The sequence below is a fragment of the Scyliorhinus canicula genome, chromosome 2, assembly GCF_902713615.1.
Source record: "Scyliorhinus canicula chromosome 2, sScyCan1.1, whole genome shotgun sequence".
In the NCBI taxonomy this organism is placed as follows: domain Eukaryota; kingdom Metazoa; phylum Chordata; class Chondrichthyes; order Carcharhiniformes; family Scyliorhinidae; genus Scyliorhinus; species Scyliorhinus canicula.
In genome coordinates, this window is record NC_052147.1 from 164,161,873 (window position 1) to 164,174,111 (window position 12,239).

The 12,239-nt window shown below is 45.8% G+C and overlaps 1 protein-coding gene across 12 annotated transcripts in view; it reads right to left on the minus strand.

Moving 5' to 3' along the window:
- Window positions 1–12,239, minus strand: part of LOC119960968 (protein unc-80 homolog) — a 475,408-nt gene that overhangs the window by 103,485 nt on the left and 359,684 nt on the right. For all 12 annotated transcript variants that reach the window (XM_038788541.1, XM_038788566.1, XM_038788560.1 and 9 more), the window contains 3 exons: window positions 4,799–4,969; window positions 4,143–4,235; window positions 2,267–2,485 (listed from right to left, as the gene is read on the minus strand). In XM_038788541.1, coding sequence (XP_038644469.1) covers window positions 2,267–2,485; window positions 4,143–4,235; window positions 4,799–4,969 — 483 coding nt within the window. The remainder of the gene's footprint in view (window positions 1–2,266; window positions 2,486–4,142; window positions 4,236–4,798; window positions 4,970–12,239) is intronic.

Here is a 12,239-nt window from a genome sequence, read left to right on the forward strand (position 1 = left end):
CCCGAAATGCGAAGCTGGGGAACCAGGATGTTATGGGCCAGGACACTTGGTACTCAATCTAATGCAGCAAAGTGATGAAAGGTGTCACCTGCACTACTATCAAACAGCACTTACATAGCAATAATCCCGCTCGGGGTGGTCAATTTGGCTTCTGTCAGGGCCACTCGGCCCCTGACAAACATAGACACAAAAGTTGAACAGAAGAAGGACGTGAGAGTGACTACCGTTGACATCAAGACAGCTTTTGACCAAGTGTGGCTTCAAGATGCCCTGGCAAATTGAAGTCAATGGAATCAGGGGGAAAACTCTCCAGTGGTTGGAGTCATAGCCAGCATAAAAATCAAAGCGAAGTTCGGAAGTGTTGATTTTCAATAATGATTGCACAAAGTTCAATGCCTTTTGCAACTCCTCAGATCCTGAAGCAGTCTGTTCCCATATGCAGCAAGACCGGGACAGCATTCGGGCTTGAACTGACAAGTGGCAAGTAACATTTGCATCACACAAGTGCCAGGCAATGAACATCTCCAACAAGAGAGAATCGAACCATTGCCTCTTGACAGTCAATTGCATTACCATCGCTAAATCCACCACTATCAACATCCTGGGGCTAACCATTGATCTGAAACTGAATTGGTCTAGCCATGTAAATATTGTGGCTGCAAGAGGGTGTCAGAGGTTGGGAATTCTGCAGCGAGTAATTCAATTCCTGACTCCCCAACCCTGCCCACAAGTCAGGAGTGTGATGGAATACTCTACACTTACCTGCATAATTGGAGCTCTATTTACCACCTTAAACAGTAACTTCCTCCACCATTGATGCACAGCGACAGGAGCGTTTGCGATGTATAAAATGTACTGCAGCAACCTACCAAGGCTCTTTCAACAGCACCCTTCAAATCCATAAGTTGTACCATGTAGCAAATAAATGGGAACACCATCATCTGCAATTTTCCTTCCAAGTCACACACCATCCTGGCTTGGAAATATATTGCTGATCTTTCATTGTCATGAGATCAAAATTCTGGAACTTCTTCCCCAAGGCTCCGTGGGTATACCAGCAGCGATGGACTGCTGCAATTCAAGAATTAAGGTGGCTCCCTCCCAACTTCTCAAGGACAAGTAGGCATGGGCAACACATGCTGGCATTGCCAATGATGCCCACATGCAGGACAGCTGACAGATTGAGATTACAGCAACCCTGCAATTCTGGCAATAGCTTTCAGAATTTAGACATCTGACGATTACTGGAGACAGGTACCATTCTAATGTACTCCAAGTTCAATATACCTCTTCAAGGGGTGTTAGAACATCCCTAGTTATTTTCAATTTCCAGTGTTTTCTGTGGAATGGTGTGTCTTCATAGAGAAGGTTAAGAGACTGAATCCATAACTATGATGCTGATCTCCATCTGTATGTTGTACCTTTATTCCACAGGTTTCACATTAAGGATTGGGGGAATGTGTGTAAAATCCTTAGTAAATACTTTCATTCTGTCATCGTTGTATATTTACAGAAATAACTTTACTAAGATCAGAGCTGATTAGAAATCAAAAGATTAAGACAATTACACTTACATGTCTTTGTTTAACCTTCTGAACGGATGTCAGGTCGATAAACTAAACCTCACTGAAATACCTGTGCAGATTAATTTCATCACCGATGGAAAGCATCCTGACAAATATTTAACCTTAAGGCAGTAAGATGTTATCATTGGCATTCTTCCATCTATGTAGGATGATAGACATGCAGCAAATTAAATCCATTGGGGATGGGGTCGCTTCACATGATGCACTTTTACTGAGGCTGAAGAGACCAATCTATGAGAGGAAGGTTTTACCACAAGTGACACATATGAAGTGGTTATCAGGCGTCACTTTGGGTTGCTGTTATCGATTGCCAAACTGAGAAGCCACTGATTGTCATGGTGCTACTGTTGGTGTCAAAGGTTACTTCCCCCCGGCCCCGTCGTCATCGGTTATGTCTCCCAGATGTAAAAGCTGATGTTTGAAACCTTCATGCACACTTGCAAGCATCCTTGAAGCACAGCTTTGGGCATTCTATTGATCTCTGGCTCCAGATAACTAACCTGATAGATGATGTACGACCATCCTCCATCCTGTGAATCTGCTCAAGCCTATGAAGCTGCCTCCGCTTGATGAGTGCCAACAAAGCTCCTGTTAGATTTCTGGAATGCGCAATACTAACCAGAATATTAGGATGGCAAGTTTTAAATCAGTGGGATATACCCTTTAATGCAGAACTATACCTCATATGTGACTTCACATCAAGTAGTTCAAGAGCGGTAACCCTTGGTTCCCCAGCCATATTCTGGAGAATCTTCAACCTGGGACCAGAGTGCTTGAAGAATTCAGTGCAAATATTTAGGAGTGACTCCCGAGGCCTGCGGAATTCTTCTCTTGCTATACGTTCATCCAGTTCTTCAGTTGGAAGACCCTGGCCCTCTTCTAACAAATGAAGGTTATCTCTGCAGAAAAACAACAATATCCTTTTATTATGAAGTAAAATCAGGTCTCTCAACATCGTCAGCAATTATAAACAATTTTCAACCATCTAACGAGTGACTTGGAAAGCTAAAATCTGCAATTTTCCACTGAGCACCATAATGGGAGCACCATCATTGCAATGGCCACAATGATTCAAAAAGGCTCACCACCTTCTCAGGACAATAGGTTAGGCCTATCCAGAGTCACACTAATGGGGGTGCTGAACTGTTTTTTCTCCACAGAATGGCTGGCATGGAGAAACTGAAGTTAGGTCACTGGTCAATGTCAAGTATTTTCAAATGATGTGCTTTTATATTACTTTCTCTGCTCTATTTTAAAGGTGTCACCTCCATGCATCGCTCTTCCTTATAAACTATGCAATGCAAGTTGCTGTTGCTTTATAATGCCAGTTCATCCTGATTCATTCAAGGTCTGTCAGAGATCTGTTCACAGGGCAGGATAGAGCTTAACAGACATGCATGCGGAAGGTAGGTCAGGGAATTTGTCACTGTTCACATATACAATGCATGGACAAGGACTCTGCATCATAATCATAAGTCTGGCAAATCCCCAGGACATGATGGTTTCATGTCAAAGTTTTAAATGAAGTTTGTGAGTAAATTACAGATGTTTTAACCATAATCCCCTAAATCTCCCTCAATTTGGTAATTGTCCTTTTAGATTGGAAAATTACAAATGTACTTTGTAAGGGAGATGAGAGAGAAAAACCAGGGGCTGAATTTTCAGGATGGCGAGTGTTTGGCACCCATCATCCTAAGGGTTGGCAGAGAATGCACCCCTGCCAACTCCGACAGGCTCACTGCCAGTTCATGCTCAGTTGAGCTCTGATTGGCAGCAGGCAGGTCTTCCATCCGCAGTTGGACCAAAGTCCTGCCTTGGAGAACTGTCCGCATTAAGAAGACGTTGAGGATGGTGAAAGGCTTCAAAAAAAGTGAGGCAATTTACTGGAAGGAGGTTTTTAAGGGTAATCTCTAAAGTGGTGCACGTGAAACTGGACCCAGGCCCTCGGGAGGCCACATTCGGGGTGTCTGACCAGCCGGGGTTGGAAACGGGTGAGGAAGGTTTATCGTCCAAAGGCGGATCCTGTTGGGATGGAGAACAACCTCTCCACCCTGTGCCCTGGCGTGGCAGGGGGACCTGTTGGAATTCTTAATTCTTGAGAAGGTTAAGTTTGAACTGAGGGGAAGGATGGAGGGGTTCTACAATTCATGGGCGCTATTCATTATGCACTTTCAAGAATTGGATAACATCGAACATTAGGGGTGGGAGGTTGGAAGGGAGGGGAACTGTAAGTGTTAATGGTGACTATGGGCGATTCGTGATTCCTTTTTGTTATTTGTTTATGTTAACATGCGGGCTGCTGTTTGGGGGTTTGGTGGGAGGATGGGATTGTTGTTGTTGATATAGGGATTGACATTGCATTCGTTACTGCTTATTGTTTTGTTTGTGTGTGTAAATATGGGAGAAAATGTTAAAAAGAAGGAGAATAAAAATATTTTTTTTTAAAGTGAGGCAAATTAATAGAATGATCAAAATTCTAATTTATTATTTGGTCCGCTGTCTCTATATAGCATGTCAAAAAGGAATGGTTAAGAATTATCACAGGTTGTTCCTGACCTTGTATTGGCTGCTCCAGGCATGGCATGGTTGGCTGTTGGAGCTCCTCTGTGACCTTGGTCGGACCTGCTCACCTGAGGAGCAGTCATTGGTCTGTACCGAAGTGCATGAGAAAAACAACAAATAAAATTCAAATAGTTTCCTTTATCATCAAATTTTGTGGCATCATATGATCGCGACAGCGACAAAGATTAAAACAGATGTTGCTTTACAAAAAATGTATTATTAATTTCCTCTGATCAATTCTAGAATAGTTTCATGAATTACGTTTTATTTAATGAAGTATACAGCAATATATTAATTAATAATGATTAATAATCGCTTATTGTCACAAGTAGGCTTCACTGAAGTTACTGTGAAAAGCCCCTGGTCGCCATATTCCGGCGTCTGTTCGGAGAGGCCGGTACGGGAATTGAACCCGTGCCACTGGCCTTGCTCTGCATTAGAAGCCAGCTGTTTGGCCCACTGTGCTAAACCAGCCCCTGAATCTACTGAAAATGATGAAAGGAACAGAATTTGTTGTTTAATTTAGGTTTTCAAAAATCTACCACAGTAAACCCACAAATGGTTACACAAAAATGAGTTTCATTCAGAATAACAATGACACTCATAGTATAGACTGAATAGACTGTACAAGAACAGGATTAATCAATTACCTGGTGAGAGTTTCAACACTATATAACAGAGCTTGTAGGGATGTAGCAAGTGAAGCAATAGCAGTGATTTCATCTCGTGCTGCAGATGATGATTCCAATTGAATAGTTTGTTTCTTTAGTTTTTGCAAGTAGCAGGGAACCAGTGCTTCTAGAACCATCAACATTTGAAGACTAGATAGCACAAATAAGAAACATTAAAAAAGCCCTCTGAGGCATCAGCAAAGTAAAGCCAATTCTACCATGGCAACCAGTTAAGAAACAGCAGAAAGATGGGAATGTATATAAGGGCCAAAAAGTTGTGCAATTCCAGGATCACTGCTCCAAAGACATTGTAGGTATATGTCCATAAATGAATTACCTTTGCCCGCTAACACAGGTGCGATTATCAAAGTTAAAATTTTGTTCCGAGCTTATTGATGATATGTTGAGCAAGGAAAAATAAGTGGCAAAATTCTGTCAATGGATATGAAGTGGTACCTTTTCATAATTAAAACAGATAATAACTGTACATTTGTGCCTGTGAAAATGAAGATAGTGGAGGGTGGCACAGTGATTGGCACTGCTGCCACACAGCGCCAGGGACCTTGGTTCAATTCTGGCCTATGGTGACTGTGGATTTTTATCCCCATGTCTGCGTGGGTTTCCTCTGGGTGCTCTGGTTTCCTCCCACAGTCCAAAGATGTGCAGGTTAGGTGGATTGGCCATGATAAATTGCCCCCTTACTGTCCAGGGATGTGCAGGTTAGGTAGAGTTACGGGGATAGGGCAGGGTAGTGGGTCAAGATACGGTGCTCTTTCAGAACGTTGGTGCAGACTTGATGGGCTGAATGGTCTCCTTCTGCGCTGTAGGAATTCTATAGTTCTATGGGGAGATGTGGAAAAGCAAATCGGCTGAATGAGAGACAGCTGGGTGATGTGAAAGAGCAGCTATGATTTGTGAATTCAGGCACAAAGGACCATAAAGAACACCTCAATGGATATATAAAGTCTATTAGAAATACTAAGATTTACTAAGAGCATTTACGGGAATATAAAAGCAAAATGTAACAGTGAATCTATATAAATTTTAGCAAGAAAACTATGAAACAATAGAGAATACACAATGTAGCTTCATTATGATACTTCCTATTGTGAGAAAATAAAGACTTGAATAATTCTGGAGTTTTTCTTTAAATTAGCAAGGACTATATGGTGATTTGTCAGAGGTAAATGTTGGACAGAATATGCAGAGACTGACACTTTCCAGTCATTAAAGGTTTACAATGAGAGGACATGGACATAAGAATAAACATGGGGCACGATTCTCCGCCCCCCATGCCGGGTGGGAGAATAGCGGGAGGGCCTCCTGACATTTTTCACGCCCTCCCGCTATTCTCCTCCCCCATGCCCAACCCACGCCACAAATCGCCGCTCGCCGTAAAATTCTCCGAGACCGATGGGCCGAGCGGCCGGCCCTTCACGCCCATTTCAACACGGCAGCAAACACACCTGCTCGCTGCCGTCGTGAAACAGGCGCCAGATGCCCGTTTGGGGCATCTAGAGGCCCGATTGGCATGGGAGCACCACGACTGTGCTCGGGAGGGGACAGGCCCGCGATCGGTGCCCACCGATCGGCGGGCCAGCGTCCAAAACAGATGCACTCTTTCCCCTCCGCCGCCCGGCAAGATCAAGCTGCCACGTCTTGCCGGGCGGCTGAGGAGAAAGACGCCAACTGAGCATGCGCGGGTTGCCGTTGTCCAACCTGCGCATGCGCGGCTGACGTCATCGGCCACGTCAGCCGCCGTGATACTTGACGTGCGGCCTTGACGACCGTCATCAAGGCCGCACTGCCATGACGACGGGGCCGCGCATCTAGCCCCGCCCGGGGGGGGAGAATCGGCCCCGAAAGTGGCCGTGAAGGCTGCCATGGGTCATGGCCTGTCCCACGGTGAGGAAATGAATAAATGAATGTGATAAAATTAGAAGGGCACTAGGACCCTGAGGGCACTGTGGTCACAGACAGAACAAAGGAAAGCAGAAGTTTCATGGCTCGCGGGGGGGGGAGGGTGACCGCATGGTGAGTAAGGTGCAAAGGATGCTGGGGTTACAATGCAAAGTGACCAATTAGGATATAGGGCCAGGTCAGGAGGTGTATAGAATGACCAATGGGAAGCTTATATGTGAATCTTACTGTGATTTTGAATATATCAGCAGAAGTTTCTTTGTATTCTGTCTCTCTTTATTCTGCAAATTAACCAGGAATCCACAACGGCAGCCTTTACGATTCTCCGCATTTGCGGAGAATCGCGCCCATGAGCTTTAGGATAGAGAGCAGGACAAACGTTTACACACAGAGCTGCGTAATTACGGACAGCGAAGTTCACTTGTGGTATTTCAAATCGGGAAACAGGTGCTGTGGCTGATGAAGGTACGGGAGGGGGTACAAACAGTATCCAACATCGCTATAATGTGCTAACAGTTGTGTTGCTGGTTATGGGAAGTAGCCGGGAGGTTGTGGGGGGGTGTGGCGAGGAGGTGGGCTGTGGGGCTGGGTTGGCTGGGTATAGATTGGCATTGCCGCACCCTGCAAGGCTGGTCATGCCACTGACTGGCCACTGGGAACTTAGCGCCATGGGTTGTATGGGGGCCTCTCCAGGCCACCCCTCTATGTACCCTCTGGCCCCAGCCAACCCATCAACGGATGGACATGATCCAGCAACTAGAGCCATCAACTTGGCTGGGATAAGTTTTGGCATACCTTGGAATTGTGCAAGTTCTATGTTGTGCCGGTGCTAGCCATTAACAGGATCTGAATCACTCTGGAACCGCTTTCGTCCACATAGAGCACTTGTGATTCAGTCCCGGCCAGGGGCGTGCAGAGGTCTGGTGATGCCCGGGGCAAATCTTGATTGTATGCCCCAAAGACTCAAGTATAAGGCCTAATATACTGAGAAATATTATGAGAAAGGAAAACATTTTGAATATAACTTCCCGTACCAGCCTCCTGAACAGGCGCCGGAATGTGGCGACTAGGGGCTTTTCACAGTAACTTCAGTGAAGCCTACTTGTGACAATAAGTGATTTTCATTTCAATGTAGATGATGTTCTAAACCGCTGTGTGCAGAGAGCAGTGAATGGTCTCTCCCCAGTGTGAACTCGCTGGTGTCTCAGCAGTTGGGGTGAATGACTGAATCCCTTACCACACAGAGGGCAGGTCAATGGCTTCTCACCTGTATGAACTCACTGAACCTCTTCCCGGAGTGAACTCTCTGGTGTGTCAGCAGGTTGGTTAATTGAGAGAATCTCTTCCCACACACAGAGCAGGTGAACAGCCTCTCCCCAGAGTGAACTCGGTGGTGTGTCAGCAGTTGGGGTGAATGACTGAATCCCTAATCACACTCAGAACTGAGGGAGTGCTGCACTGTCAGAACAGCCTTCTTTCAAATAAGTTGTTAAACTGAGGCTCTGTCTGTCCCTATTAGGTGGATGTTGAAGATCCCACAGCCACTATTTTGAAGAAGAGCAGGGGAGTTACCCCCGTGTCCTGGTCAATACTAGGGGCTTTTCACAGTAACTTCATTTGAAGCCTACTTATGAAATGAAAATCGCTTATTGTCACATTCCGCATTCGCCACATTCCAGCACCTGTTTGGGGAGGCTGTTACAGGAATCGAATCGTGCTGCTGGCTTGCCTTGGTCTGCTTTCAAAGCCAGCAATGTAGCCCTGTGCTAAACAACCCCTGACAATAAGCGATTTTCATTTCATTTCATGTGTCAAACTGAGGGAGCAAAGGATGTCAATATTTTTAAGAGAGAGACCTGGGCCAAGCTTTCCAGAGTCTGAACCCTCCCTGGATTCACTTCCTTTCCCTTCAGTTGCTGCAAGTGACCAATTGATGGTCAGAATGAAAAAAGAAATGGAAAGGGGGAGAAAAGAAAGTGTTTTACTCACAAATGTTGGAGACAGGAGGAAGATTCCGTCGGTGTGAAAGCTCAATTATCACTCACACAAAGCCCGCGCTCTGATTGGCTGGAGAACCACAGTCCCTCCGGTCCTCAATCTTTTTTCATTGGTCAACATCTCAGCACGCAGATCAGGGGGCGGGGCCTTTCCCTGCATGTGAGGAGCTCTGATTGGCTGGAGAACCACAGTCCCTCCGGTCCTCAATCTTTTTTCATTGGTCAACATCTCAGCACGCAGATCAGGGGGCGGGGCCTTTCCCTGCATGTGAGGAGCTCTGATTGGCTGGAGAACCACAGTCCCTCCGGTCCTCAATCTTTTTACATTGGTCAACATCTCAGCACGCAGAGCAGGGGGCGGGGCCTTTCCCTGCATGTGAGGAGCTCCCCCTCCCTTGGACATGCGCAGTCCCGGGCCGCCCGCCCGCGCGGCAGATAGAGCGGTTTCCCCACCGCGGGGGAGTCTGGGAGCGCAGTCACCTCACCCTGACACAAGGTACATGTCGGTAGTCACTGGATTTGATTGTGACGCCCCCCCCCCCCTTAGCAAAACAATTTGTTAAATTCAGGTGGAAAAATTTAGGCATCTGGGTGACATTGGGGAGAGCAATAGCCTCTGATTGATGCCCCCATCCAATGGATGCCCGGGGCCAACGCACCATCGCCCCCCCCCCCCCCTCTGCACGCCACTGGTCCCGGCCTCAGCATTTCTCCCAAATGGAGAATTCGTCCTTTGTACATGAAATGGTGAAATTAATAATAAACGTAACAATATCTTTGTTGGAACGGCAACAGTATGGTCTTCCAGGTGTAAGCAAGAATTTATTTGTCGCTGGTAATATTCCTGCATTTCCCAGGATGAAGTTTATTACTGCATTCAATCTAGTGCTGTTGAATGCCAGGCGTCATTTGAGACAGACAGGCTCAATTGTTGCAACAGCAGGGGAGCTGACAATATTCCTGGTTAGTCAGACTTATGCACATTTAGGTTTCAAAATGTTTTGCCAGCAAAGTTTCTGAAAGTACAACAGGATATCTGGTAGCTTAGTGAGCAGTGGGACAAACAATGTATCTCTTAATCATGAGATTCAAGGTTTGTGAAACAGGAAAGACATAAGAAGCAGGGTGAATTAAAGTGGATGGATTGAATGTGAAATTAATACAGAACAAGAAACAGAGAGAGCAAAAGAAAAATTAGATTGAGTGAAACAAAATTAGGGACAGAAAAAATATATATATTTTAAAAAAAACATTTTTTGAATCTCCCAAATAATTCACAAGCTTGACGAATGAGCCCACTTATACATGTTCAACTTTTTGGCAGGGGAGGTTGATTGGCAGTCTTTAACAATTAGCACATTGGTAAAAGGGTACATGTGCAGTTAAATAATAGGTTTAGTTTTCTCTGGCACTTTTAATGGATAATTAATGTACAACTTCAAGAAAATAACAGAAGTCATTGTGAGATGGCATTTTGCATAGCTAACCTTAAACCAGCCAGCAACTTGTGTTAATTCACAATTCATGGGCATCTCTTCCTCATCAAAGATTGGTGGCTGATTTATGTATTAATTATGATATTCTTCGTTCAGATGCCATCATTTTTTCAACATAATCTGGACTGTTTACTGAGTGCTTGTTGCTGCTATTTCTGTTTGATTTCACTGTAAAATAGGCTTACAATTCATCACGACTGCTACATATTTGTTTAATTTTCTCTTCCTTTGCCAGCATGACAAGTATATAATTTAGGTCAATATGTTATATGCTTAATTTTACATTTCATATTCTATATGAAGTGAGTTCACACCAAGGAGAGGCCATTCACCTGCTCCAAGTAAGGGAAAACATTCAGCAATTTATGGCACCCCCAGATACACTAGAGAATTTACACGGGGAGACCATTCACCTGAGTGTGGGAAGGGATTCAGCAATTCATCCCATCTGATAACACACAAGCGAGTTCACGCCAGGGAGAGGCCATTCATCTGCTCTCAGTGTGGGAAGAGTTTCAAAGATTCATCTGCCCTGATGAAACACCAGCGAGCCCACACTGGGTAAAGATTGTTTACCATCATGTTTATTCTGACAGCTGGAGATGGGGAGGTTCAGAGGATTTCTGTCTGTTGGACCAGCTGGTCTTACGACTTTGCTTCCAGTGGGCTCATTGTTTTGTATCTTGTTGCAAAATATATTGTTTCATATTTGACATCAATCATAAAATCAAAGGATGGCATAAAGGTCAATTATATTTTGTTTATATTTCTGTTTATAACCTCCAAAGGCAAGCCACATTGCCATGGAGATGATCTTTCAGGGATAGTTCTTTTGTTTAATTTATCTACGTTTTTCAAAGAACACAGTTACAGATTTGGGGCGTGATTTTACGGCTGCATCTTGCTTGAGCGAGAGTGCAATGAGCTGTTAGATTGGGGGAGAGGCCAAAATCGAAATCCGCACTGGACACCAATTGGTTTGCGATCTAACCAGGACTCTCCCATTGGTGAAATCAAGATCCCACCGTGGCGTTGCAAGCAACCAATAATCACCACTTAAAACCAATCTCCAAATAATTAATGGGAAAGACCCCCTATCTGAGTCTTCCGTGATCTAACTGCCTCTCCAGCAAGTGGTCACGTGCAATAACTCTCGATTGATACTCCTCTTTAAAAACATGAAGCTGGCGGAATGGCTGCAGTGGGGATCCAAGGAGGTGAGTATACACTTTCGCACCAAGACAATGAGCCCGGGGTTACTGGGCAGCTGCCCCAGTGCTCGGGGTGGGGGGGGGGGGTGGGGAGCCCCCTTGGAGGGCAGCTCAACTGCGGGAAAGGGAATGGGTCGCCATTGATTTGGGTGGTCACCCCTGGGCTCTGGGCGGTGTCTCAGTGCCCGGGAGTCTGTCATGCCATCCCCCTCGATCGTGTGTATCCATATTACGGGGGCAACCCCAGCCCCTGCCTGCCTGTCCACCGACCACCCAAACTCCCACTGACCCTGGACGTCTTTGGCCTTGCGGCTGAAGGCTATTGCTGATAAGGAATTAGCAATCGTAGTTAAGTGAGCACTTTATAGCTCCCTAGTGCGTTCCCACGGGTAGGAGTGCCATTTAGCATGCAAGAGTTATTGCCTTGCCTTCCAATCAGATCGCGTTGCCTCGACAATGTGCCTGAACATGAAGGAAGCAACACCAAAGACACGCAGCTAACATCCAAACACGCAGTGATTGGGCCTCAGGGGGACTTTTCCGTGACCAGAGGGTTAGGTGTGTGCACCAGGAAGGAGACTAGCGCCCGGTCCAGTTAATGGTCCATATGGGTGTCTGGGGTAGTGGGTCTGGGGTCCAGTGACTCGGGACGGCCGCTGCAGCCGGGGGTGCGTGAGCAGGGTGTGTCGGATGGCAGGGGATGTGGGGGGAAGGGAGGAAAGCAATGGGGGAATGCAGGGTCCCAGGGAGGAAGACATCGCTGGTTGTCAGTCTCTCACCCTCTCCAATTCCTTAC